At 43.1% G+C, this 24,420-nt stretch overlaps 1 protein-coding gene across 1 annotated transcript in view; it reads left to right on the plus strand.

Moving 5' to 3' along the window:
- The window catches only part of LOC138292718 (cytochrome P450 2D15-like), a 206,552-nt gene that overhangs the window by 110,952 nt on the left and 71,180 nt on the right, over positions 1-24,420 (plus strand). The window contains exons 5-6 of the mRNA XM_069231449.1: positions 10,967-11,140; positions 14,596-14,737. Of these exons, the coding sequence (XP_069087550.1) occupies positions 10,967-11,140; positions 14,596-14,737 (316 nt within the window). The remainder of the gene's footprint in view (positions 1-10,966; positions 11,141-14,595; positions 14,738-24,420) is intronic.

A 24,420-nucleotide genomic window follows, 5' to 3' on the forward strand; every position in this document is an offset into this window, starting at 1 on the left:
TAGGAATATGTCCCATTGCATAGAATCCAGCCTTCACAGTGGCCAAATTTTCCACTTGGGGGAAAGGTATGTAGCTGCACATGTGTTTGAGCAAGGCAGACAAGACCCTTGCCAGCACTGTTGAGAACATTGGCTGTGACATTACTGCTGCCAACCCCACTGTCACTTGGAAAGAACCAGTTGGCAGGAAATGGAGCACTGATAGAACTTGCACAAGAGGGGGGGATCCCAGCGGGATGACGGATATCTGATATCAGATCAGGCTCCAATTGAGTATACAGCTCTGTAAATGTGGCCCTGTCCAGTCTATAGGTCAGTATTATATGCCTGTCCTCCAGTGTAGCCAAGTCCACAAGGGGTCTGTACAAGGGCTCTTGCCTCCTCCTCCTATTCCTCCGTAGTGGTAGGTATCTAAGGGACACAAGAGTGAGAAGGGTGTCACAAACTGAACAATGGAACCACCACCCCAGTGTAACTGAGCATGTATGTATTCGGACAATGTGAATGGCAATGTATGTACAATTTACAGCAATGACGCAGTTTCCAATGTCTGATTGTTAGCCACCACCATAAAATGGTGACTGCCTGTAAGTATGGACAGATGGAAGTGATGTAACTCTGCCGGCGTTGGGCGTCATGGTGGAAGGCAGTCGTGCAATGCCGTGCTATTCCTCATTGGCTAAAATGAGGCTCTATGGAGTACAGTGTCCAATGGGGATCTCTGGCGGCGGTGATGTGTACACTGCTGTGGACGTGACCGACATTTTCTGTCTATAACCTCACTTGATTCCTGATTTTCCACACGACAACACCTACACTGCGTGTGCTACCTGTGTCTGGATCCTGCCATGGCCTGTGTGACTGGAGAAAGGGCCCCTGCTTTCACTTCAGAGGAGTTAGAGCACCTGGTGGATGGGGTCCTACCCCTGTATGGACAGCTGTAGGGGCCTCCAGACCAACAGGTGAGTTCACCATGGGGACGATGCATGCAACAAGGTTGCATGGAGATGTGTGTGGTGCAGTGTGTCATTTGGGTGGGGGGTATGTTTGGTCGTAGTGTACATGCAGGGCTCCGGGTGATGTGTGTGCCAATGGCGATGGAAATGTAATTTGTGGGCCATATGTGTGACAGGCTGGATTGTTCGGTTAATGGTGTCCACCCGTCTGTATTACCCAGGCAGGTCAGTGCCCATCAGAAGAAGGGATTGTGGCGTGCCATCGCCAAGGAGGTACGGACCCTGGGAGGTCTATGACAGGCGGAGCACCGACTGCAGTAAAAGGTGGGAGGACCTGAGATGCTGGGCCCAGAAAACCACAGAGGCCCAGCTGGCGATGGACTCCTAGCGAGGGCAGGTTGTCCGTCGGAACCTGACTCCCCTGATGGCCTGCAAACTGGCAGTGGCCTACTCAGAGCTGGATGGGCGCCTGAGGGCAGCACAGCAGCCACAAGGGGGTGAGTACAGTGAGCGTGACAACCATTTTTGTTGCCTGGCATGGGATCCTGGTGGTGGGTTTCAGTTAGTGGGTGCCCCTTAATGCCAGCTCAGACATTGTTGCGTGGTCCAGCTCAAGGGAAATGAGTGTATAGCAAAATCTTGTAATCTAGCTAAGTGGCATTCCATGTCAGACAGGGCTTAGTGGGTCCCAGGAGGGGTGCAGTTGGCAGTGGTTAGCTCACATCTTGCTGTGGTACCTAGCCAATGGAATGCCACTGCGATACTTATTGCTCACTTCTGATCTGTGTGTGTGATAGTAATGTGTATTTTCTTCTGTCATCCTGTCCATGTGTGCATTAGCATCATCTGGCGCAGGAGGAGGGGCACCAGCGACTGAGGGGGCTTCATCCCACAGGACCCAGGAGGCAGAGTCCACAAATGTCGAGGGGACCTGTGAGACGGAGGACGAGGGGAGCACCACGGCGGAGACAGGAGGTGACAACTCAGACTCTGATTCCTCCTCCAATGGGAGCTCCCTGGCGGTGGCGGACACCTCCGGACCACCCCAGCTACAGGTACAGCCGCCACCCCGTACTAGCACCGCCCTCCCAGTAGCCCCCCACCGAGTTGCCGGTGTTCGCTTACCCAGGAGGGTTGGGATCTCATTCGCCCCAAGCACCTCAGGCCCTGCCCCAGTAAGCCCTGCTGCCCTGAGTGAGCAGGCTATTGACCTCCTGAGATCCATCTCTGTAGGGCAGTCAACCATAGTGAATGCCATCCAGGGGCTGGCATCCCAGATGCAGCAATGCAGTGCATACCTGGATGGCATACATGGTGGGTTGGCAGCCCTACAGAGATCGTTTCAGGCTCTGGCCTACTCTCTGCTGGCAGCCAGTGTCCCTGTTCCTACCGTCCCCCTCCATCTACCACTTCCCAGTCCCAGTCTCCTCAACCCCAACCCATCCCATGCACACATACAGACAAGCATGCACCCGAAACATCACACAAGAGTAGCACAGTCAAATACAGGCAGCACACTTCAGGCCAAAAGTACTCACACAAACAACAGACAGTTGCACACACAACAACATCCACTGCCTCCACTGTCTCCCCCCCCTCCTCCTCCTCATCCTCCTCCCTCACAGGCACATCCGCCCTCACACCTGCATGCACTGCATCAACAGCCACCACCACAATCACCACATCAAGCAGCACACACACACCTCACTTGCAGACACCTCCACAACATCCATCCACACATCCCCTTTGTCCTCTCCCACCCTGTCTGCCCTCCCAAGAGACACACACGCACGCACTCAGACTCCCAACAGCCATCCACCTCACACACGCACACTGCCCATGCACCTTTACCCAAGTCCAGCAGACGTACACCTCCAACAACCACACCCTCCACTCCCATCCCTCCTCCCACATCCCACCTCAACGTCCCTAAGAAGCTTTTCCTTGCACATCTTGACCTCTTCCCACCCCCTCTGCCCCCCGTCCTGTCCATAAGTGCAGGGTCCCAATGATCCAGCACAGCACCTCAGCTAAACAGTCTGCCACTACTCCCATCAAATCTTCAGCTGCTGACACTCCTACTGTGAGCACACCTCTGCCTCAGAAAGGAAGGACTATGGTGGTGAAAGACGAGGGACGTGAGACAGGGACAGTGGAGGCACCTCTTAGTCCTGGAGGCAAGGACACAAGTGACATGTCAAAGGCCAAGGGGACCGTCACAAGAGGGGACATATGGATCCCCCTCCACCACCAAAGATTGCCAGGGATCCCACTCCACCACCAAAGAAAGAGAAGGTTCCCACTCCACCACCAAAGACAGGCAAGAGGCTCCCTCCACCAGCAGAGGGCAAGGAGACCCCACCTCCAGCAGAGGCAGCCAGGGCTACACCACCACCAGCAGAGGGCAAGGCACCCTCACCTGCAGCAGAGGCAGCCAGGGTTACACCTCCACCAGCAGTGGGAAAGGAGCCCTCACCTCCAGCAGAGGCAGCCAGGGTTATACCTCAACCAGCAGTGGGCAAGGAGCCCTCACCTCCAGCAGAGGCACGCAGGGTTACACCTCCACCATCAGTGGGCAAGGAACCCTCACCTCCAGCAGAGGCAGCCAGGATTACACCTCCACCAGCAGTGGGCAAGTAGCCCTCACCTCCAGCAGAGGCACAGCAGCCCTCACCTCCAGCAGAGGCACAGCAGCCCTCACCTCCAGCAGAGGCACAGCAGCCCTCACCTCCTGCCGAGGCACAGCAGCACTCACCTCCAGCAGAGGGCATGTAGGCCACCCTCCAGGGACCGTTGTGCAAGGAGCCCCCTCCAGAACCAGTGGGCATGTTCGCCAGTTCAGATACTGTGGCTTTAGACTCCCCACCAGAGACAATTGGGCAAGGAGCCCCCTCCAGAACTAGTGGGCATGTTCCCCACTTCAGAGACTGTGGCCTTAGACTCCCCACCAGAGACAATTGGGCAAGGAGCCCCCTCCAGAACCAGTGGGCATGTGCTCCATTTCAGGTGATGTGCCCCCTGACACCCCCTGAGGTGCCTGCCCATTTCCAACATGATGCCCCTGCATAGTGGATTCTGGATTGTGTCAGATGTCAAGTTGGGCCTTGGACTGTGCTCTGTGGCCATGTGGCCCTTTTGTACTTTGGATGGGCTGTTGGCCCATTCTGGACATTGACGCCTGCATTTGCTTTCAAATAGACAATATGGTGGCTGTTGGCATCAAATTACAGTGTTCCTTAATTCTCAATGTGGTCCTTGTTTTAATTTAGATGTGGGTCCTGTGACATTGGTTTTACTCTGCAGCTGGTGTGTATGTGAATGGTGTGTGTGTGTCACTCTATTTTTCCTTCCTCCCTCCCTTGTGTGCTAGCATTGGTGTTCCAGGAGGGCCATGGCATAGAAGAGCATCGGGAAATCTTTAAGTTCCGGTTCCATGGCGGCGGTGGACTCCTCTGTGTCCATAAGAGGAGCCTTGTTGGCTAGTAGACTGATAGCTGTCATATTATCCTTTTCTGAAGCTTGTCTGAAATTCTTGAAGAATATTCAGACTGATGGCCCAGTCCCCCAATTCGTCCAACAAGATTCTGGTGAATGCTTTCACTTCCACATCGAAGAGGACTCCTGTTCTGTAGTTTTGGGGATTGTTTTAGGCCCCTTTTTATGGATAGGCTACATAATTGATCCCCTAAAATTGTCTGGAATGGTGCCCATGGCTAAGATCCATTTATCATGTGTTAACAAATGGTTTTCCCAGGTGTTCTAGTCTTGTTTAAAAACTGCCATAGGGACTCCATTTGGACCGGGTGCTCTGCTGCTTCTTAGGCTATTACTGTTCTTAATATATTGGAACTGAAGATCACTTATGACAAGTTTTTTATGTATCTTCTTCCTTAGACCAGTGGCCTTTATTTTCGGTATTTCCTGAGAATTGATCATAAGTCATACTATCATTTGAGCAATTGAAAGGACTTGCTAGTTCCTTTGAACGTAGTAGAGGTTGAACGTAGTAGAGCTTTGACAGATGTTTCTTCCAAAACTCCTCATCAATTTTATTTTCGATATTAACTTCCAAAATGTCGTATTATCCTTGTATGGGCCACTCTTTTAATATCAAACCATCTCTTGACCTCAAATGCCAATTTAGCTTCCCCACATTTTCTTTTGTATTTACTTGTTAATTGTTTTATGATTAAGTTGTTATTTTCCCTTTGCTCACACATTGTTTTAACTGTTTGATGAGTTCTTTGCAAACAGTTATAAACTCTTCTGTGTTCCATATAGCTTTGCTCATATTTTTACTTTGCCCACAATAATACTGTTTTTGTGATGTTGTTCAGTTCTTTCTTTATTGCTGAAGTTCGACCAGGGATTTCATATTATTCCAGAGTGGGATTGTCAGTAGATCTTCATTCAGATGATTCATTTCAATTAGAAGATCATTCCCTAAACCTGTTTCCACTCACTGTACGTTTAGGATTCTGTGGGATACTCCTTTGGTTGCTTTCAAAAGCTTGTGGTCACGTAGCTACCATACTTGAGAGACCTCAGACAGATGAAATATAAAGAGGAAAGGAATCCACACATGATGAATAAAGGGTTATGATGTAAAGAGAGACCTATAGTGGCTCAATGTGGACAGGGGCATCAGGCTTCATCTTGGAAAAGCATTAGATAATTGGAGTTCAGTAATATATTGTTGAAGAATAAATTGAATAACGAAGCAGGGTGTGGGCCCTATTATGGCAGGATGCCCCTGTAGAAATCAAAATGGATGGTTGAAAAGGACAAATACATTCCTCTACTGTACAAGTAAGCCAATTTCTGTATTAAAGGTTGTTCAGAAAATGTTGTTGTTCTGAAGAAGGCAAAGCTTATGACCAGGAATACTGCTGAAACACCACATAGACAGTGTTTATATATGTTTTGATAAGCTCTTGACAGTTTTTATGTTTTTTGATCAAGTTTTCTGTATTGTCATAAAAAGCCTTTTTATATGAATATGTTTTATTATGTACACTATGCGTAAAGAAATGGTTTGACATGAATGAGGGAATTTATAGAGTGTACTTGTATGTTTATGAAATTATTTTTTATTAGTAAAAAGGTATTTTATGAGAAATTAATAAAATATAACAAAATCATTGCATACAGACGAAACAGATTTTTTTATACTAGGGTGTACAAATACACGATCAGTCTCGATTTGAAAGTGAATAGAGGACATTATCAAGTGCATTCTATTCTTACCTAAGGGTTGGGGGACAGGTTGCCCAAGAGGGTAATGATTTTAGACACATAATATTTACATATTTGTATATTATTGCAGTCATGTGTAAACTTCAGTTATAAAACATTTAGTGGATGATCTAGATAACAGCTTTTAAAAAAACGCCATGCCAACCAAACTCCTAATAGCCATGCCACTTTTGGGAGATGTGGTGAAAACACATGAGGTGTTATAGACCACTTAGAAACTTAGGAGAGGGAATGCACTTGGCCTAGATTAAATGTTTGGTGAGTCCTATGCACTTAGCATGGAACTATATGGGGTTTGTCAGAATTATAAAATGGTATCAGCAAATATGTTATGATCCAACAATTTTACAAGCTGCCTTCTATAGGACTTTTTCTCTAATAAATATTGTCTGAATAATTTTTGAATAAATTCTAGCTTTTCATTTAGAAAGCTTTTTCCCAGGTAATCAACAGTGTTCAAACTTGCTTGCTTTTGTCAAGGGTATTTGTGTACCTTTTAACTGTAGATTGACGTACGACATGGGGAATGGTAGTGAGATTTCAAATCTTGTTAAATAATTAACATGATTGTCACCTAATATTGTATATTGTATAATATTTCATTGGAAGAACCATGGGGATAAGCTGGCCGAGGAGACAATTAGGTAAAAAGAGACATGGAAGCTTCTAAAAGAATATTAGAGTAGGAAGTGTCTATGTTTTAATTTAAAAAAATCATGATGTGCTCTTCCTGTGCTGGGACCTTTGTAAGTGAATATTATACTCTTTGTAACAATGTAATTTGTTTATTGGTACATTGACATTGAGAAGTCACTTGTAATTCACAGGGCTGGACTAGAACTCAAAATCAATCCTGGCAAAATCTTGCAAATAAGCCCACCTGTAGAAGACTGAAAGAAGAATCAGGCCATAGGGGCTTTAATGGGTGGGTCATCGCAGCCCAACCAGCTCTAAAAACAGCTGACCTATACCTGGCAGCCCACCGGGAAAATGTTAGAGTTGTGGAATGGCCAGCCTGGCCCTGTTGTTCCCCGGAAATCATAATGATTAGCAGCCCTCTTGCACAACCGCACTTCTTCAATTAATTTGTTTATCTTTATTTGTTTTTATTTTGTGCTCCATTTTTTACGTATATCATTTGTTTTTTTCAGTTTATATGGTTAGGATTAGGTGGTGTTTTTAAGATGATATCTGATGTTAAACGTTTCTATATAAGAATGGCAGTGTAATGGATTAGAATCTCATGTCATTTCACTAAAACTGTTTTAAATCTAAAAAAGAAGTTTCCACTTTGAAAGGTTTGCAAGACAAATTCCAGATGCGGCATTCATCCCCTGTCAGGACAAAGCTGCAAACAGTCTCCAACAGAAAGGTTGGGATGTAAAAATAGCTTAGAAGCATTAGGGAAATAACAAGGGAAGTTTTTGTAAAGAAAGTAAATGAAAGGCATAATTTTTTAAGTTCTAACCAATCCAAAAGAGGATAATGGAGTCCGAAATCACCAGGAATACTTGACAGCGCAAAAACAGCAGTGATCTTGCCAGAATCTAATCCCACATACAAGGTTTCCTTTTTAATTCCCATTCTCCCCCCCATATTTACACTTTTCACTGTCAATCGTGTCTGAGACACCATCAAGCCATCCTTTGTTACTGTTATAACCATCTACAACTACTTAGGAATGTGAGAAAAATGCTCAAAAGTCGTTTCCCTTGTCTGCCTTATGTTCACATTACCCTAATGGACCACTGGCAAACGGGTAATGTACTAACTACGCTAGGTGGAAACATCAGTTCTCCAAATGGAAGTGCTGGTTCGTGTGGAGCATTGTGTGGGAAAGGCATGGAATTCAAGTAGATATGGGTTTAGTGAGGGGTCATGGAAGCAGTTATCCATGGGGTCTTCATATATCAGTGTGGTGATGGTTCTGGCACCACAAAAGAAGATGGATATTAGTGTATTCTGACTCTTTGTGCCTTGCTTCAAAGTCTGTGGGAATCTTACCTACACTATTCTTATTGTAGTTGTGCTGCTGCAGTGTGTGTTGGGTTGATTTCAGACATTTGCTCCTCCAGTTTCCATGAACAGTACTGAAGAATGTGAGAAGATTCACACAAGGTCATCATCAGACTTTGGCCCTCATTCTGACCTTGGCGGTCTTTTCGCAAGACCGCTGAGTTACCGCCGCGGTGAAGACCACCGACCGCGGCGGTGTGCCGCTGTGCGCATTCTGACCGCTGGGAGCGTTCCGCCGGAAAACCGCCAGCAGCCACACTGGCGGTCGGCGGGAAAGTGGAGACTGGTCAACCTCCACCGCCACGCCAGCAGAACACCGCCCACAGAATTACGACCCACATTTCCGTGTGGCGGTCTTCTGTTGGCGGTCTTCTGTTGGCGGTCACGTCCCTATGGCTCCCGTCGCCTCCCGGAGGACCAACGCACAAGGTAAGTTGATCGTCCGTGAGGGGAGGGGGTGGGGGGGTGTTGTGTGATGTGGGCGTGCATGGGGGTGTGCGTGTGAGTGTGTAGAGGGGGTGTGTGAGTGCGTGTATGCGGGCGGGGGGTGCTGCTGTGTCTATGGGTAATGTGTGCTGTTCGGCAGGTGCGCATGTCGGCATGTATGTGTGCGGGTATGTGTCCCCGTTGTGTATGTGTGTGTAGGGGGTGTGTATATGTGCATGTTGGGGGTGTGTGCATGTCGGGGTACATGTATGTGCATGTCGGGGTGGGGGTGGGGAGGGGGTTCGTACCACCTCTGGGGGGTGGCAGGGGGGTGGAGGGTGTGGGGGGAGGACTCGGGTGGGTAGTGGGGGGTGGGGGAGACCCCTATCAGTGCCAGGGAAGGAATTCCCTGGCCCCGATAGTGCTTACCGCCATGGTTTGCACGGCGGTTCCCGCCCGCAAGAAACCGCGGCGGTAGGCAGGGTCATAATACCCTTGGCGGTCTTGGGACGACCGCCGGGCCGGAGTGCGCAAACTCCAGCCCCGCGGTCATGACCGCCGTGGCGGTCGGAGTGGAGAAGTAGCGGTCGGTCGCGGCGGGGACCGCCGCGGTCAGAATGCCATTTTTAATACCGCCGGTCTGTTCGCGGTCCGACCGCCGTCTCTCCGCCGACCGCCAGGGTCAGAATGAGGGCCTTTGTGTCTAATGAATACTAGAAATTACCACCATTCTAGAATGTGGCATGAAGCAGATTCAAATACAAGTTGAACTGAGGCTTGTGTACATTACAGTGCTGGCATCAGAGGCCATCGAAGTGTAGGTTCCTAGTGCCATTCAGGGGCAGAATATTTCTTAATGAATGTACATGACAGTGGTACTGACAGGGGAAAGTGGAAGTACCTTCTGAGATACTGGTTTATTTATTTATAAATGTAGTAATATGAGTAACATAGCACAGAAATAAGGGGAGATATCAATAACAGATTGTTATCCAGATTGTAAGCATACTTTTGCCCAAAGACAATGCCATGGTGCTGAGGAGTGCAAAGGACCCAGATGAAAACGCTTCTGAAAGATGGATGAAGGAAAAGAGCCATGACCTGAGAGTATTACCAAACTGTAAAATGTTCATCCAACAGACACAGCTGAAAGGATGGATAATTCAAATGATTAGCAACCAAGAATGAAATGAGTGAAGATTTAAAAAAAAGAAAAAAAAAGGTTGAAATGAGTGACTACCGAGTCACGATCTTGGGATTGAAGGAAGATGGTAAGCAGTAGAAGGATCTAAAGTTCTGTTTTGCAGTAGACTGGGTGTTTACATATTTTGAGATTTGTTGATATGATAAATAATGAAAACAAAACAATGTACTAATGAAGTTGTGTAAAGAGCACAGTTAAATGAGCGTCAACCTGGTGAAGACAGTATTAGCCATTTTGTTGTTCAAATGTGAAGAGGTGAATTTCAAGTGCTGTTTTAAAATCATATAGCAACATCTTTTGTGTGTGATGTCTGGTGGAGATGCCGCCGTAAGTTTAATGATCAAGACCTTGAGGCATTACTTGGAGGTTTAGGAATAACCAGGAAACTTTGACGGGCCAAGATTGCATCTACGGAGTTAGACTTTGGAAAAACAGTGTGTGTGCGGAGGTGTCACTGATTGTCTTAAATACCAGTATTAATAGTTTGTACATACCTCTGTTTTTGGCTGATAGTAGTATGACCCAGTGATGGTTGGACAATGTGAGGTTATTTCTTTGGTGGTTGTGGAAGGCTTGTGTGTCCAGTTTTGCTCTTTATCGAATGGGGACGATGAAGAGAGAGGGAGATTAACCAGTAGGCTACTGCAGAATTCCTGCTGCTTTGGAAATAGTGCAGTGATTAGTACCTTGTTCATGTGGTTGGTCATACGTTTATAAAACTTGGTGCCTGGCTAACATGGCTGTAGCACTGGTGAATGATTTTAACCAGAAATGTTGGGTTTGAAGAGCCTTCCCAGCAGAGCAGTTCGAGTGACCAGCCACTTTTAGTGGCTGGGCCAAGAATGACAGCATATAGATAGGCACACCGAACATAACAATATTGAAAGGCAGCCCAGAGTAATAACTAATGACTGAGATTAATTCATTCATTCCAAGAATAGCTTTTTGTCTTCAACAATAGATAAACTGCTCTTCTGATTTAAGGAGCTGCATATGTTTATACTTGTACACCACCTAATCATTGACTGTCACTGTTTGAGTCAAATACATGGAGCCCTTTCTTTTAAAAGACCCAACCTCATGTTTTCCTCCACATTGTGCCCCACAGGTGATGAACCTGTTCCCTGTGTTGGTGCACGTCCCTTTTCTGATGCGGAAAGTGTTCCAACCGCAGGAAGATATCTACTGTTTTATGAAAGAAATTATCAAGGAGCACCAGAAGACATTTGATCCCGCGACGACGAGGGATTTCATTGATGCCTTCCTTGTTGAAATGGAGAAGGTAATGTAACATCAGAATCCAAAGATATGGGGTGACAAATGTCTAAAAATGCTCATATACCTGGTATATAATTAACTATTCCTTGCTGGACAAAGAGGTCCCCACAAATTTCAAGGTTGGAAAGTGTTGCAAATGTTATATAAATTGTAAATTTTTGATTGCAATTTCATGAATTTTATTTAAACATATTTACAAAATTACACACACCTCTAGTTCCAACCTAGACATTGCAGATCTCCAGACTACTTGACACAAATAGTATCGATTGACTGACCGAAATTCAGTTTCACACAGATGTCACAGGGAGTGATATTTGCAATTTTTACAATAAATGGTATTGTTGTAACATAAAGTATGAATTGCATGCATGGACATGTACTAACATAAGAGTGGTGTACTAGAAGTGGGAATGCGATCCAAGATTTGTGGTGCTAAACCCACATTAAGTTACCTTTGATGCTCCTGCTTTCCCCATCTGCTGTAGTGTGGTCTTTCCCTAATTAGGACTCATTAACAGTCCCTCCATTTTTGTGGGTAAAAACACCACATGAGATAAATATACTTACCACATGTATTGATTTTAACCCTGAGCTTATTGTGCCTACCATTTTGAGTATTAAATATCGGAAAGGGAAGAAACAAGAGATTGCATTTTGCCACTTCTGACCTGATTTGCCTACATACAATTTTCCCGGTAATATCTAGAGGAATTTGCGTAGAAAATATTATAGTTTGGGTGCAAATAACATTTGACATGAAATTGGCACAAAGACCATTGGCGCTCGATTTTGAATTTGCGTGAATACCCTTCTGCTGTATTGTGGCCCTTAGGCCTCCATTGTTCCTTCCTGCCATTTTTACTTGAATGGTTTCATCATCTTTTCCATCTCTTGACTCTTTTCCCTAGAGCCACACAACTGCTACTGTGTTTATACCTCTGACGTATTTAAGTGTCCCTCCTAGCACAAAGTCATTCTAACTCTGTATTTAATTTCTTGGGATATTTAATTGCCTTCTAATAACCCCCCACCTCCCTGTTCCAATATACTTATGTAATTGAGCTCTTTATATGTTTCTGACATCACTCTTCTCATTTTTGTACCATATACTTCTGCTGTTTTCCATGTCCCTCTACTGTATTTATACCAGTGAAGTATATAAATGCTTCGCCCATCCTGTATTGTGTTCCCATGTGGTATTTACATGTCTGTCTCATCCCTCTCATTTCCCTACACTCCAGCTGTTATATCAGTGTGGTATTTAAATTACTTTTTCATACATCCTCTCTCCCACACCACTGTTTCCCTCTGCTTATATATTTCACTGCCCTCTTCCATTTCTACTCAGTGATAAGAGGGGTTTTAATTAGCAACCTTTGTGAGCACACCTGGCTTTATTTGATCTATGGTAAATTATTTATAAGGGATCGCATTAGAGGTTTGATGGACCTTTTGACTATGCTTAGAGTTATTCCACCATGTACACAATCTTTACTCATATTCTAACTCTGCAACAATGTAACATGTTCAACAAATCAAACATCAGAACTTTGAGTCAGTAATCGTCATGCACCATGACCCATGAGGCCATGAATAACCACACCTTTTAATAAAGTTAGAAAGTTTAATTCCCTAGATTAACAATGCTAACATCACGTAAATTAATCTCAAACCCAAATGGGATGCATATACAAACAACACAGGCTGACCAAAGTGGCAGAAGATTCTCAATTTAACCAAAGCATTAATCATGAAACATTCAACAGTTACCGTACAAATTAACAATAACAATAACAATAACTGAAAAAGCGAGATGACATACATCTAGATTTGACAGATGAACAAAATCAATGCTTTGTTAATAACATTTGTTATCTCATGGCAAATTAACTAACCTTCCAATTTGAATCGCAAGTTTGGGCTTCATGCAAAAGTGATTTTAGTCAAAAGTTAATTTGGAAAACATCTAACTAGGGCTCTAACAAAATAGCGGTTGGAAAAGAATAAAAATCTATAGCAGAAACAATAGCATTTTGTTATATCTTTCTTAAATGGATCAGCAAGCTGTGATTTCTTTATCAGTTGGAAATCCGTGTGGTCAGCTTCAATAAAGAACAGCGAAAATGGATTGATTGGGCCACGGCTAGGCTCTAAATTAACTTAACCAACTTAGAAAGGGCATCAAACTAAGAAATAGCATCAATAGCATAAAACACAATTAAGCTATAAGCTAAAGTAAGGAAGACATCAGAAATTTCTCTGCTCCTTCAATGGGACTGGAACAAGACTGAGCTAGCATAGAATAACGCGTTTCTGTTGAGTGTAGTTGGGATAAACTAAAACGCATTAAGTATTTTCTCACGTTGCTATTGGTCAGAATATTGTGTGTTCACAGCAGAACCAATAAAAGTTAATTTCTAAATCTATGATATAACAAGACAGTCTTTCACACGTCATTGATTGGCTCCTCTTGTCCCGTTCCCACCACCAGCTTTGTAGCATAACTTCTTAATTGCAATCATAGCCAGCCAGGTCAGTGAAGCCTTTGTTAAGGGCTGAGAACATTTGCTTCTCACGCATCAAGGTAACATTTGTATCCATATGTAGTACACTACATTTAAACAAACAGTTCTCACAAGAAAATTTAAGACATCAACTTGTTTATCATTGCAAGGTTACAAATCTATTTGGTCAGCACTGCCTGAACAATGAATAAGTGTTAATTTTCTGCCTTTACTAAAAAATGTGCAAACATTTAGTTATGCCATGAAGCTTAACATGAGGCTCTGTCGACTAGGCCCAAAATCTCTTAATTACTCAATGCCTAATATATTTAAGCAAATACATAGCATTAGTACATTAGTATGATCCACTAATACATTTTATTCTACATGTGCACATTACTTAATCTATTAATATTAGTTCTTTATTAATGTTGTACATGTTATGTTGGCCACTCCAGTGGGCACATTTTCCAAAACACTTGAATTCACTATGTTAGCATGATTCATGTAAATTCTTAGCTATTAATCAATGCAAATCTATTAGTAATTAATTCAGCTTTCACACCTTCACTTGTATGGAACTACCAGGGCTACAGACTGTGTACACACTTTATCATGGAACTGTCGGTGACTACTTACTGACATTCATCTTTATACTATAGGCCAGATTAAAACTCTGCAAGACAGAGGAAACCTCGGAAGCCAAGATGGAAAGTCCCTCAACAAAATTGGAGACTAGCGATTAATCTTCTCCATTATCCGAAATGCAGGTCTAAAATCATCGCTGACACTGCTATTCTTCATCTTTATTTATTTTACAAGCATAGATCCATAGTGACTTTCACATTGTCAGGCTAGCAATGAGTCACCTGGATTATTTTTGACACCATTGGGAGTAGGATCTGTAGTATCAATACAGTCATTAACACATGTCCTTATTCTTCTCTTCCAGACTAAGGACAACCCCAGCGACACCTTCTCTCTGGATAACCTTATCATTACCGCTGGTGACCTATTTGGCGCTGGTACAGAGACCACTTCTACCACCTTACGCTGGGGGCTACTCTATATGATCCTGTATCCAGACATTCAGAGTAAGTGGTACTGTAGTGTAGTATGGTTTTGGAAAGAGTTTACAATAAACATTGGTAAAGCCAGGAGGTCTAGAATTATTGTGACAAATAGGCACGCAGACATGTTTGCATGAGGCACAACCTTAAAGTCAGACCTGTTAGCTTCATTGAAGTTTGGTTGTGGTGTTGGCGGTGGGATTAATTAGTTTTGGGAATATTGGTGGAATTGGAAGAGGCGGTATCGGAAGAGGTATGGTGCTGTCGATAATGGTATTGTTTTTTTCGTGCTGTGGGTGGTATTGTGGTCTTGGTATTCCCTTCGTTGGAGGTTTTTGGTATTGCTGATGTTATTGTTGCTGGCGTTGAAGGTGGTATTGATGGTGCTGTTTGTGGTATAAGATGGTGGTGGCACTAGTGTGTGCTACTGGAAAATGTATTAGTACGGTGGTTGTGATTTTGGTGGTGGTCTTCGTTGTACTGGTGGTGGTATTGTTGGCAATGGTAGTGTTAATATTAGTAGTGGTATTGGTATTGGTATTGTGGTGGAGGTATCAGTAATAGATGATTTGTATTGGTGGTGGTCTTAGTGTTGTACTCGTGGTATTTGGTTTCTTGGCATTTGAAGTAAGCATTTGCATTAGTAAAGTTTACTTTTGGATGAAAAATAGTCCCTTGTGCATTGCAGTGCACGCTTTTCCCATGGGGGGGGGGGGGTGATACACCAAATGCCAATCTCATGATGTCAGAAAGAGAGATTTCTCTGTGCTGATGCAATGTGATGGACTGGTCGAATCCAAAGGCTAAGGGTGGCTCTTCCAAAAAAGCTAATGTTACCCAAAGCCCACTTTATGTGTATTATAAGCAATAGGTCTTGAATATCTGTGCTGTCAACCAGATCTTAAAAAATGGGACTCCTTTGAGTTCCCTCTGGCATCTCTTCATTAGAGCTGAGTAGCAACAATCGTTCCATAAACTGATTGGATAAATCAGCTGGCTTTATGCTTGTGTGTATTTTAATGTCTAGTTGGCAGTGATATATTGCACTTACTGATAATGCATCCCTCCCAAAAGTGCCCAATGTTCTTTAAATTCCACCATTCAATAAGGTAGATGCATTTGTAGTTCAAGTTTCCTGTTCATCTTCCTTTGTCTTAGAGATAAAAATGGGTTTGATGTTAACTCAAGCACATAATGCAAGTTTCAGATTCGATGCTGTTAAGTAAGCTGTGAGCTGTGTTATCAATCATGGGGAAATTAGGGGCTACAGCAGGATCGTATTCGCTGTGCCTGGACTGCTTTGAGACCACTGTAAACATCCGCTCCTAAAAACCAAGTCCCAAACAGCGACCTCTGTCAGTTCCCCCATTTGGCATATAAATATACCAAAAGGACTATGAGAACAAATGCTGTTGGTTAGCTAAATCTGAAGGAGCGTTGCTTCATTATATCTAACACCTGTTGTGTGTTATTCTGTACTTTATGTGCATAGCATATAAAAAGATAGCAACATGGAAAGGACAGAGCTTCTATCCAAGGCCTTTTCATTCAGCTACCTTCATACCTGTTTGAGTCACTACTAGAAGAATCTTAATAGGGTAGTAACTGTGGATATCGTTCCAGGAACCACAACTGCTTCTCTCTCAGTTGCTCCCCTGCACCTTGACTTTGCTGTCAACCTTCTAAAGTCCGAACTGACGGCTGCTTTTGATAAACCTATCCTATTAAAGCGAACAAAGCCACAAGTACTTGGTTCATACCTGCAATCAAGTAAGAGGGCTTTGCACGTGGCAACCTGAACACTCATATACTCGTTCTTTACCTGAGATAATAGAATAAGCTTACAAAAATGTCTTCAGCATGATAAGCAGACTAGATCTAAGGGAAAACCTGACTCTCATAATGAACAAACATTGCCAGGTGCTTGCTGACTTGCTGAGAGAATGTTCTGGGATAGTTAACATCCTTCTCAGACCACAATGCAGTTCCATGAAGACAGTAAGTTTGCTAGAATCATGGAATATGATTACTCTTCTTCTGACATTTTTTAACATCTTCTTCATGTTCAGACAAGTGGGCTGTTCCAGTCCTTCTGAGCTCTCTTTTGGTCACTGCGTTGCCCCAATACCTGAAAGTGAGGTATCTTCACAACGTGATAATTGCTGTGACATTTTTACTTTCACAATTCTGGCTCTGGCACAATCTTCACATTTACAGCGATTCTTCATTCCTCTTTTAGGTCTGGGTCAGAGCCACTGCCATGAAGAAGGCACCCATTGTTCCTTTAGGCAAAACAACTCATTAGCATTTACGTGATCTGCTTAGTAAGAGGCATTTTCTTTTCTGCTAGGTTTGGCTAATTTTGCACACTGGGGGTCCCATATGGCTGACTAACTTCTTTGCAATCACCCATTCCTTAGATGACCAATATACCTACTTCAGAATTGATAGTTACAAAACCGGGTCTGGTGATTGCATTAGACAACCAGTGATTTATCCAGGATTTAGGATGCTGTACATTTGTGCCTTGAGACCCTCACAGGCGAGTAGTGCGCTTTACAAATGCTATGATTGATTGATTGATATTTAGTGCTTTTAGATCCAACCCCAGTATTCCATGCTGGTAATCATATTACTTTTATAAATCATCTTGCCCCCACTGTCATTGGTTGCACCAACCTTCACTGGCACTGATGTTTCCTCACAGAACTTTCTCAATTGTCTTTAGCTTCATCCCTTTCCATTCCAGTTCTTTTCTCTTACTTGCAACGTCCAACTGGACGTGGCTCTTTCACCAATCTTGTTCACCATCTATTTACAACCTTTATAGCTTATCATTCATTCTTTTGTATTTTGAGTTTAATAATGTGCTCATGAGGTCCAAGTCCTCTTTCATGTGGATCAATACTCCTCAACCACGACCTTTGATTTTAGGGACTGTCTAATTGCCATACAGATATGAAAGACTGAGAATTTCTTCAAACTGGCCATCAACAAGAGAGAATTTTTCACTGTGGGTGAGGCAAACTTTTTTGGTACTCTTACATTTGGCAGTCGAAATTTAGAAGGTTCACTCCAGCTTAGGAAGCAGTCAGAAATTTAGGAGCCCTGTTTCAAAACAGGATCGCGACGACTGCCCAAGTCCTTTTTTTATGTTATACCATGGTTGCACACTGATGAATGCGTTGATCTCTTCCTAATGAGATTATGCTAATGCTCTTTTTTGGACCTCCCTGCATTATAACCTGTAGATATGCAAAGGATTTGAAACTTCGTAGCTAGACAAGTTTGTGGTGTAAAAGGACTCAGCAACACTGGACACCTTATAGACTGCCTGTGGTTAAACTTACTGAGTTATTTTCTTTAAAGCTTCATCTTTCCTGTTTGCACTCTCGGATCTGAAGCCAAAGAGCAGCTGACAGTTTGTGCCTTGAAGAATACCTCACTCAGAAGGATGCTAGCCAAGCAATAGAACTCTCTTAACTCTCTTCCTCACAATATTCATCCTTTTCCAACCACGTCCCATTCTAATAGTTGATTGCAACACTTCTGTTTAGCTTCTGCTCATGCCCGGATCCTGCTCTTATTTTCTGCCCCCAGAGGCTAGTGCCAATCAGATGTTCAGTATTCTTGTGCTTAAAATTCTCTTGAAACCAATTTTCATTTATTTATTGATTCTCGTCAATGTATGGCCTGGTTGTTTCTACTTTTACAATGGTATTCACTTGCAACACATTAGAAGGAAGATAACTGAACGTCCGAGGAAGCCCTTTCAATCCATTGAAGGGCTCATTGTTTTACTGACAGTGATTGCTCGAGTATTTCCACAATTATTCAGTGTTTTATTTTAGGTCTGCCTACCAAACTAGAAACATAGCAGATGAAAGCACATTTAAAATAATTGTAGCAGACTATTTCAGGCTGTGTTTTTTGTCCAATGCTATAAGGTTGAGGCGATGAGAAATTTCTCTTATCCCATGTGTTTGCCTAGTTTCTTTATATTTTGGAGCCCTTAGTTTTGACCGTTGTGCCTTCAGTGTGGCATGATTCCAGATTAACAGACCGCAGGCAGTACAGTCTGTATAAATGCCATGCCCCTTCTCTTTCAGTGTAGCTCCTGCCACTGCAGGGTTAACCTGAGAAGGGGCCAGGATACAAGCTGACACTCTGGGAAATGGAATACATCCCTTATTTGCACATTTTAAAGCAAATGTAGAAATACAGAATATTCTGTCCAGTTGTGCAATGCTAGGAGACTGAAGATTAAGGACGATTAACACCACATTCAGGGGCTATCTCCTAGTGACCTAAATGCAATATTGACAGGTAGCACCAGTGCTATAGCAGACTTCCTGTAAGTGAAAAGTGTAATGCAACTTAAAAATTTACAGATAGACGTTAGTAGTAACAAATGATACCAAAATAATATACTTGTTTGAATGCGCATATAGGAAGATTTTAATTAGTATGGGAGATGAAACCTAATATTTTTCTTGCAAGCAGGCTGAATCAATGAGACCAATTATCTGTCCTGGGTAGACGAGAACTCTCAATAGCTTATGTTTGCGGCTCCACTATGGCTATCTCCCAGATTTCAAATGGAAGCCGAGATAACAAGAGAAGATAAGGAGCAGAGCCAAAAAGCAGTGGCCTGCTCACTCTGTCAGGAATGTATTCATTGTATGCCATCAACTATTCCTCTTGGAGATCTCCTGCTACCTGTAGAATAATTTATATATGAACTTAGGCATTTTGAAGTATCCCAGAACTTCTCAACAATACTTTTTATTTCTTGAAAGCAAGTGTCACAGGATATCTCAGACTATGGGAACTAGGTTAGGGCTGGGTTTACGACAAGCTATATCTACATAATACAAACTACTGATTGGATCACTTTTTGACGGGTAGAGAGGAAGAAGTCCCTGCTTGCTGTAGACAAAGTTGGGAGAGGAAATATTCAAAGGTTATTTCGATGTATGACTTGAAACTTTTTCTAAGGAATTCCACTCAGAACTGCAGGACATTTTCCCTAGTTACCCTTGAGACAAAGTGGCCTGTATCCTCTGAGGAAAGGAGATTGCCACTTGTTAAGAAGCCTGTGAGCTTGACATGGGAAGGTCGTTTACTATACCCTTAGAACCCGCCGTAGCGGGCTCTACCGGCTATTAAAGGCCCGCTCCCCGCGTTAAATGCCCGAGCCGAAGGCGAGGGCATTTAACAAGGGAGAGGGACTTTAATAGCCGGTAGAGCCCGCTACGGCGGGTTCTAAGGCTATTAGAACATTCTGCCACACAGGGCAGAATGTTCTATTAAAAAAAAAAAAATGTTCACGGAGCCCGAGGGGATTTAAATCCCCTCGGGCTCCGTGAGGCTTTGTTCACAGCTGTTGCTGTGAACAAAGCGAACATTGGAATGTTGGCGCTGCGGGCTTTTACCGGCCAGTAAAAGCCCGCAGCACTCCATTGTCTCCAATGGAGCTACCAACCTTTAAATGTTCTAATAGAGGAATATATTACCAATATATAAATCTGTTGTGGAACACGGCTAGGAGCTGGAAGGTTCTACAACAGAGGAGGCCTATGGCACATTTGAAAGAATCATGATAAACTGCATACACTGTAGGGTATTGTAGACGTATTTCGTGAGAACTCTCCTAACAGCTTAATTTAAGTGAACAGAGGCTACTGGGGCCAGTATTGGGAATTTCTGAGACAGTCAGCTTGGATTATGCCCAGACTCCCTTCCTTTTCAGGGTATACCACCTTTGTGGTGGACAGAATCTGTATATTTGTGAGTATTTCTCATAGTTTACAAACCGAGTTCAATGAGGCTTCCTGCAGAGCCTTCTTGACTTGGTGAAGACCTTGCCAGATATTGCCTTGGACTTTGTCCTGTTCGATTCCTCTAAAATCCTGAAAAGGTCAGAATTTATTAGATTCGACTAAGGAGGACCACCAGATCCAAATAGCTCTGTGAAGTCATGAGTCCACCTTTCATTGCATCTGAGTTCTGTTCTGAGCTTTTCACCCAGAATACAAACTTTCATCAAGGACTCACACGTCGCATGTTCAGTACCCTGTAACAGTCCTTAAATCCAGACCCCAGTTTGGTCTTGCTTGATATTTTCTTGTTTCATATTTCTTTCTAACTGCATATGTAACATTTACACCTGGAACAGACTGATTTCTTCATTCCGTGTGTGATTTCATGGGTCTGCCAGTAAGCTTGCTTATGACATTCCCCCATCCTCCTCTTCCCAATAGATTTACACTCTTTATCGTTTTTCTCTGTTTGTTTTACATGTTTCCACAATAAATGTTGATCTTTTGCTTTAAAAAATTCTGTTTGGTTGAGTACCTTTGCATTTAAGCTAATCTACCAACGGTGAACCAAGAATACCCTTAGTGAAACCTGTTTGCCTTTGGGGGTCTTTCAGTATGGGCAGTGTGAGAGTTCAGTCAGACGTAACATTTAGACTGTGGCCTTTCTCTCACTTAGCCTGTCAGCTTTTTATAGTTGAAGCATATGCGAGATGCTGAGCTATTTAAAACCTTACTTGTAACTTCTTGGTACATACTGTGTGCTGTTTTCCTCATAGTGGACTATACTAGGATATTTTTGTTCAAAAGAAACTGGGATTTTTTTGTTCAGAAGATACTGGGATTATTACCCCAACAGGGTTCAGAAGAGAGTCCAGGTTCTAGACAGAAGCACAGCTTGAGACATTGTAGATAATATCTAGTGTTGGAGAGGTGCTCCAAGGTGCTCAGCTCTGTGAAGTCTTTCTTGCAGCTTCCATGTGCACATTATGTATTTGCTTATTTTCCAGTAGCTTTTTTGTTAGATACTGACCTGTTCCCTGCTGGGCTAAATCAGCAATCAGGTCTCATTTTGATAAGTTCTGCAACTAAGGAAATTAAACACTAGCTTGCATGTTTCTTTAATTGTGTAGGCATATTGTTTTACGTTGTTTTTAATTTTGTATGACACAATATACCATCATGAAATGATTTGTAGCTTGATGTGGCCCTAAATAAAAATATGGTGTAGGTGCTGATAAAAATTCTGGAGCTTTCCTCCAAGCCTGTAGAAGTGGGATCTCAAACCTAAGGTGTAAGGACTCAGTTTAGTGCACCCGTTAAGTTAGAGAACCCCAGTGGACTGCAGTACTAACCAAAATCCACCAAGCTATTTTTGGCGCAGGCAGTGCTTTCAGGTTTCTTACCAGAAGTCCAGTTAAAAAAGTTCCGGGACACAGTGGTAATCAAAACAATTCATTATGAAGACAACACACTCAAAGTCGGGACTTGTATTTTTAAATGTTATTTTAAAAGTCTTAATCTTGTACAGATAAAATGCATGCTAATGACACAGAATGAGAGTAAAATTGCAGTTGAAAACGTGGCTTCCTATACCCTAAAGCTACTTATAAACCCTACATTCATTTAGTAGGCCAAAACATAATATATCTTATTCCTGTGAATCGAGCATTTGTAAGTGATTACACAGCATACCTTTGGAAACAGCAATTCTGTCTGTTTGTAATCAGAGCTTTGCTATGGAAGAACAGACTTGTGCTTCAGCCAAGAAAAGAACATAAGCCCTGGCATGACAGCTCCTTGTTTCTGTAGATAGATCTTCTGAGGTATCTCTCCAGTTGAGAGCAAAATCTGGATCGAGAATTGGCAAATCAGTGTGACCTTGGTATTAACCTCTTGGGCAAAGACCTCTCCTCTTTAATGGTCAAAAACCTGGGTTTTTATTGTATTTTAGTCAACTATGTTTTTTTTAAAAACCTAATTTTGATAAATTGATATCTCCTTAGACTACTGTATCACAGACTAATATACGTAAACTTAATCCCATATGTTTACATTAAAGGACAGTAGCATGCTCGTCTTGAACATCCATAGGAAGCTGTTATGATAGCAGGTGCATAATCAGGCTATATATAGGGCCTACTGACTATACTGGCAAGGGATAGGTGTCCTATTCATTCAGAATGTGAGTGAGCAATAAAGATGCTGTAAACGTCACATTTGAAGGGCGTTCAAAGACAGAGGTCAAATGTCAGCTTTTTTCTTCTTACAAATTCCTGCTTATTTTATCTTGGAGACTGGAGTTTACATTTCTTTCTTTGACTGCAAAGTCAGAGGATTTTGTAAAGGGAACTGTCTGACAATCATTGTGAAACAAAAAGCTGTAGGTCTGTATTTGTTTTCTGAAACTCAACATTTGAGTAGATTATAAATGGACAGTACACATATTTAAAAGCATATCAACAATTTGGAAAAATCATTTTTTGTCATTTAGAAGTGTTATGGAAAAGATTTTATTAGGAATAAAAAAATCAGGACACTTTACTTGGTGATATGCAAATGGGAAATATCAGCAGAAACCTAAGTTGCAACCAATATAGTTTGTACGTAATACAGTTTGCATGTCAGCAGGAAATGTGTGTTCATTTCAATGGAAAATGTGCTCACTGTAAATGACAGTGTGCTACCACATCATGTTTTAGTAACATATTTATTAAAAGTGAGATTTTTTTTGATAAACAATTTTTATTAGTTCTAAAACCTGAAATACAAAGGTAAGCATGGCACACCTGATTCATAAAAGCTTTTAAAATTGACATCTGGTTGTTCCACAATAATATTCTAACAGTCTCATTTCACCAGAACTATTGGTACTTAGGAGTGGTGACAGTTTGGTTCTCTCAATGAGCCTTATAGCATGTTGCCCAGCCATTTCCCCCAGACCTTGGCATATCTGCGTGGGCAGCCCCTTGCTTTGTAGACTGGCTTCTCCTGAAGCGCACATCAGTCCACCCCCTTTCGCCATTGTCCAAGGGACAGAGGCATGGCCAGTTTCTATTCCTTTGCAAAATCTCTTTTAGCCCCTAAAATGGACGTACTCGGGAACGCACGCTCCATTCTTGTGCCTCCAGTTCCCTCCATGACCCCCAGGAGTGCCATCTTCGGGGATAGTGGGACCTCCCACTCCATAATATCGGTAAGTTCTTGCAGTAATGCAACCCAGTAATGTTGCATAGTCAGGCATTCCCATATAATGTGGTAGAAATGTGCAGGGGTAGTGTTGCATTTGATGCAGGCAGGGTTTGGGAGAATCCCAGCTCTGTGAAGTCTGTCAGAAGAGAAATATACCCCATATAAGTTGTACCTCTGTATGAGCCCGAGTTGTGATGACATGGTGCCGGTCCCTGGAGCCATCAGTGTATCATGCCAATCTTCCTCTTCTAGTGGACCCACCCATTGTTCCCATTTCATTGTAAGATGATGCAGGTCGCCCGGGGTGTTATTAATCAACATTTCTATATAATTGGGACACTCCCCTTTTCCTCATCGCCCCCATCAATAATTTAGCCTCTAGTGGACTGTATTCTGGCAATGGATTAGCATTAGTAATGTGAGTCTGTACAGCGTGGCAAAGCTGGAGGTATATATAAAATTGTTTGTGTGAGAGGCAGTAGTCTGCTTGGAGGTCTTGAAAGGAACACATATGTGTGTTCCACCAGACGCCTCCCAACTGTGATATTCCCAGTTGGTCCCATCTGGTGAATCCCTGCAGGGCTGCGGATTCTCGTAGCCAGGTGCCTCTCCACAAGGAAGTGTGCTGGGTCGGGACAGCTGTCCATTGCATGTGTCGTAAGGCTGCCCTCCATGCCAAAAACATCATACTCGTCC

This window comes from Pleurodeles waltl, chromosome 4_2, assembly GCF_031143425.1.
Source record: "Pleurodeles waltl isolate 20211129_DDA chromosome 4_2, aPleWal1.hap1.20221129, whole genome shotgun sequence".
NCBI classification, from domain to species: Eukaryota; Metazoa; Chordata; class Amphibia; order Caudata; family Salamandridae; genus Pleurodeles; species Pleurodeles waltl.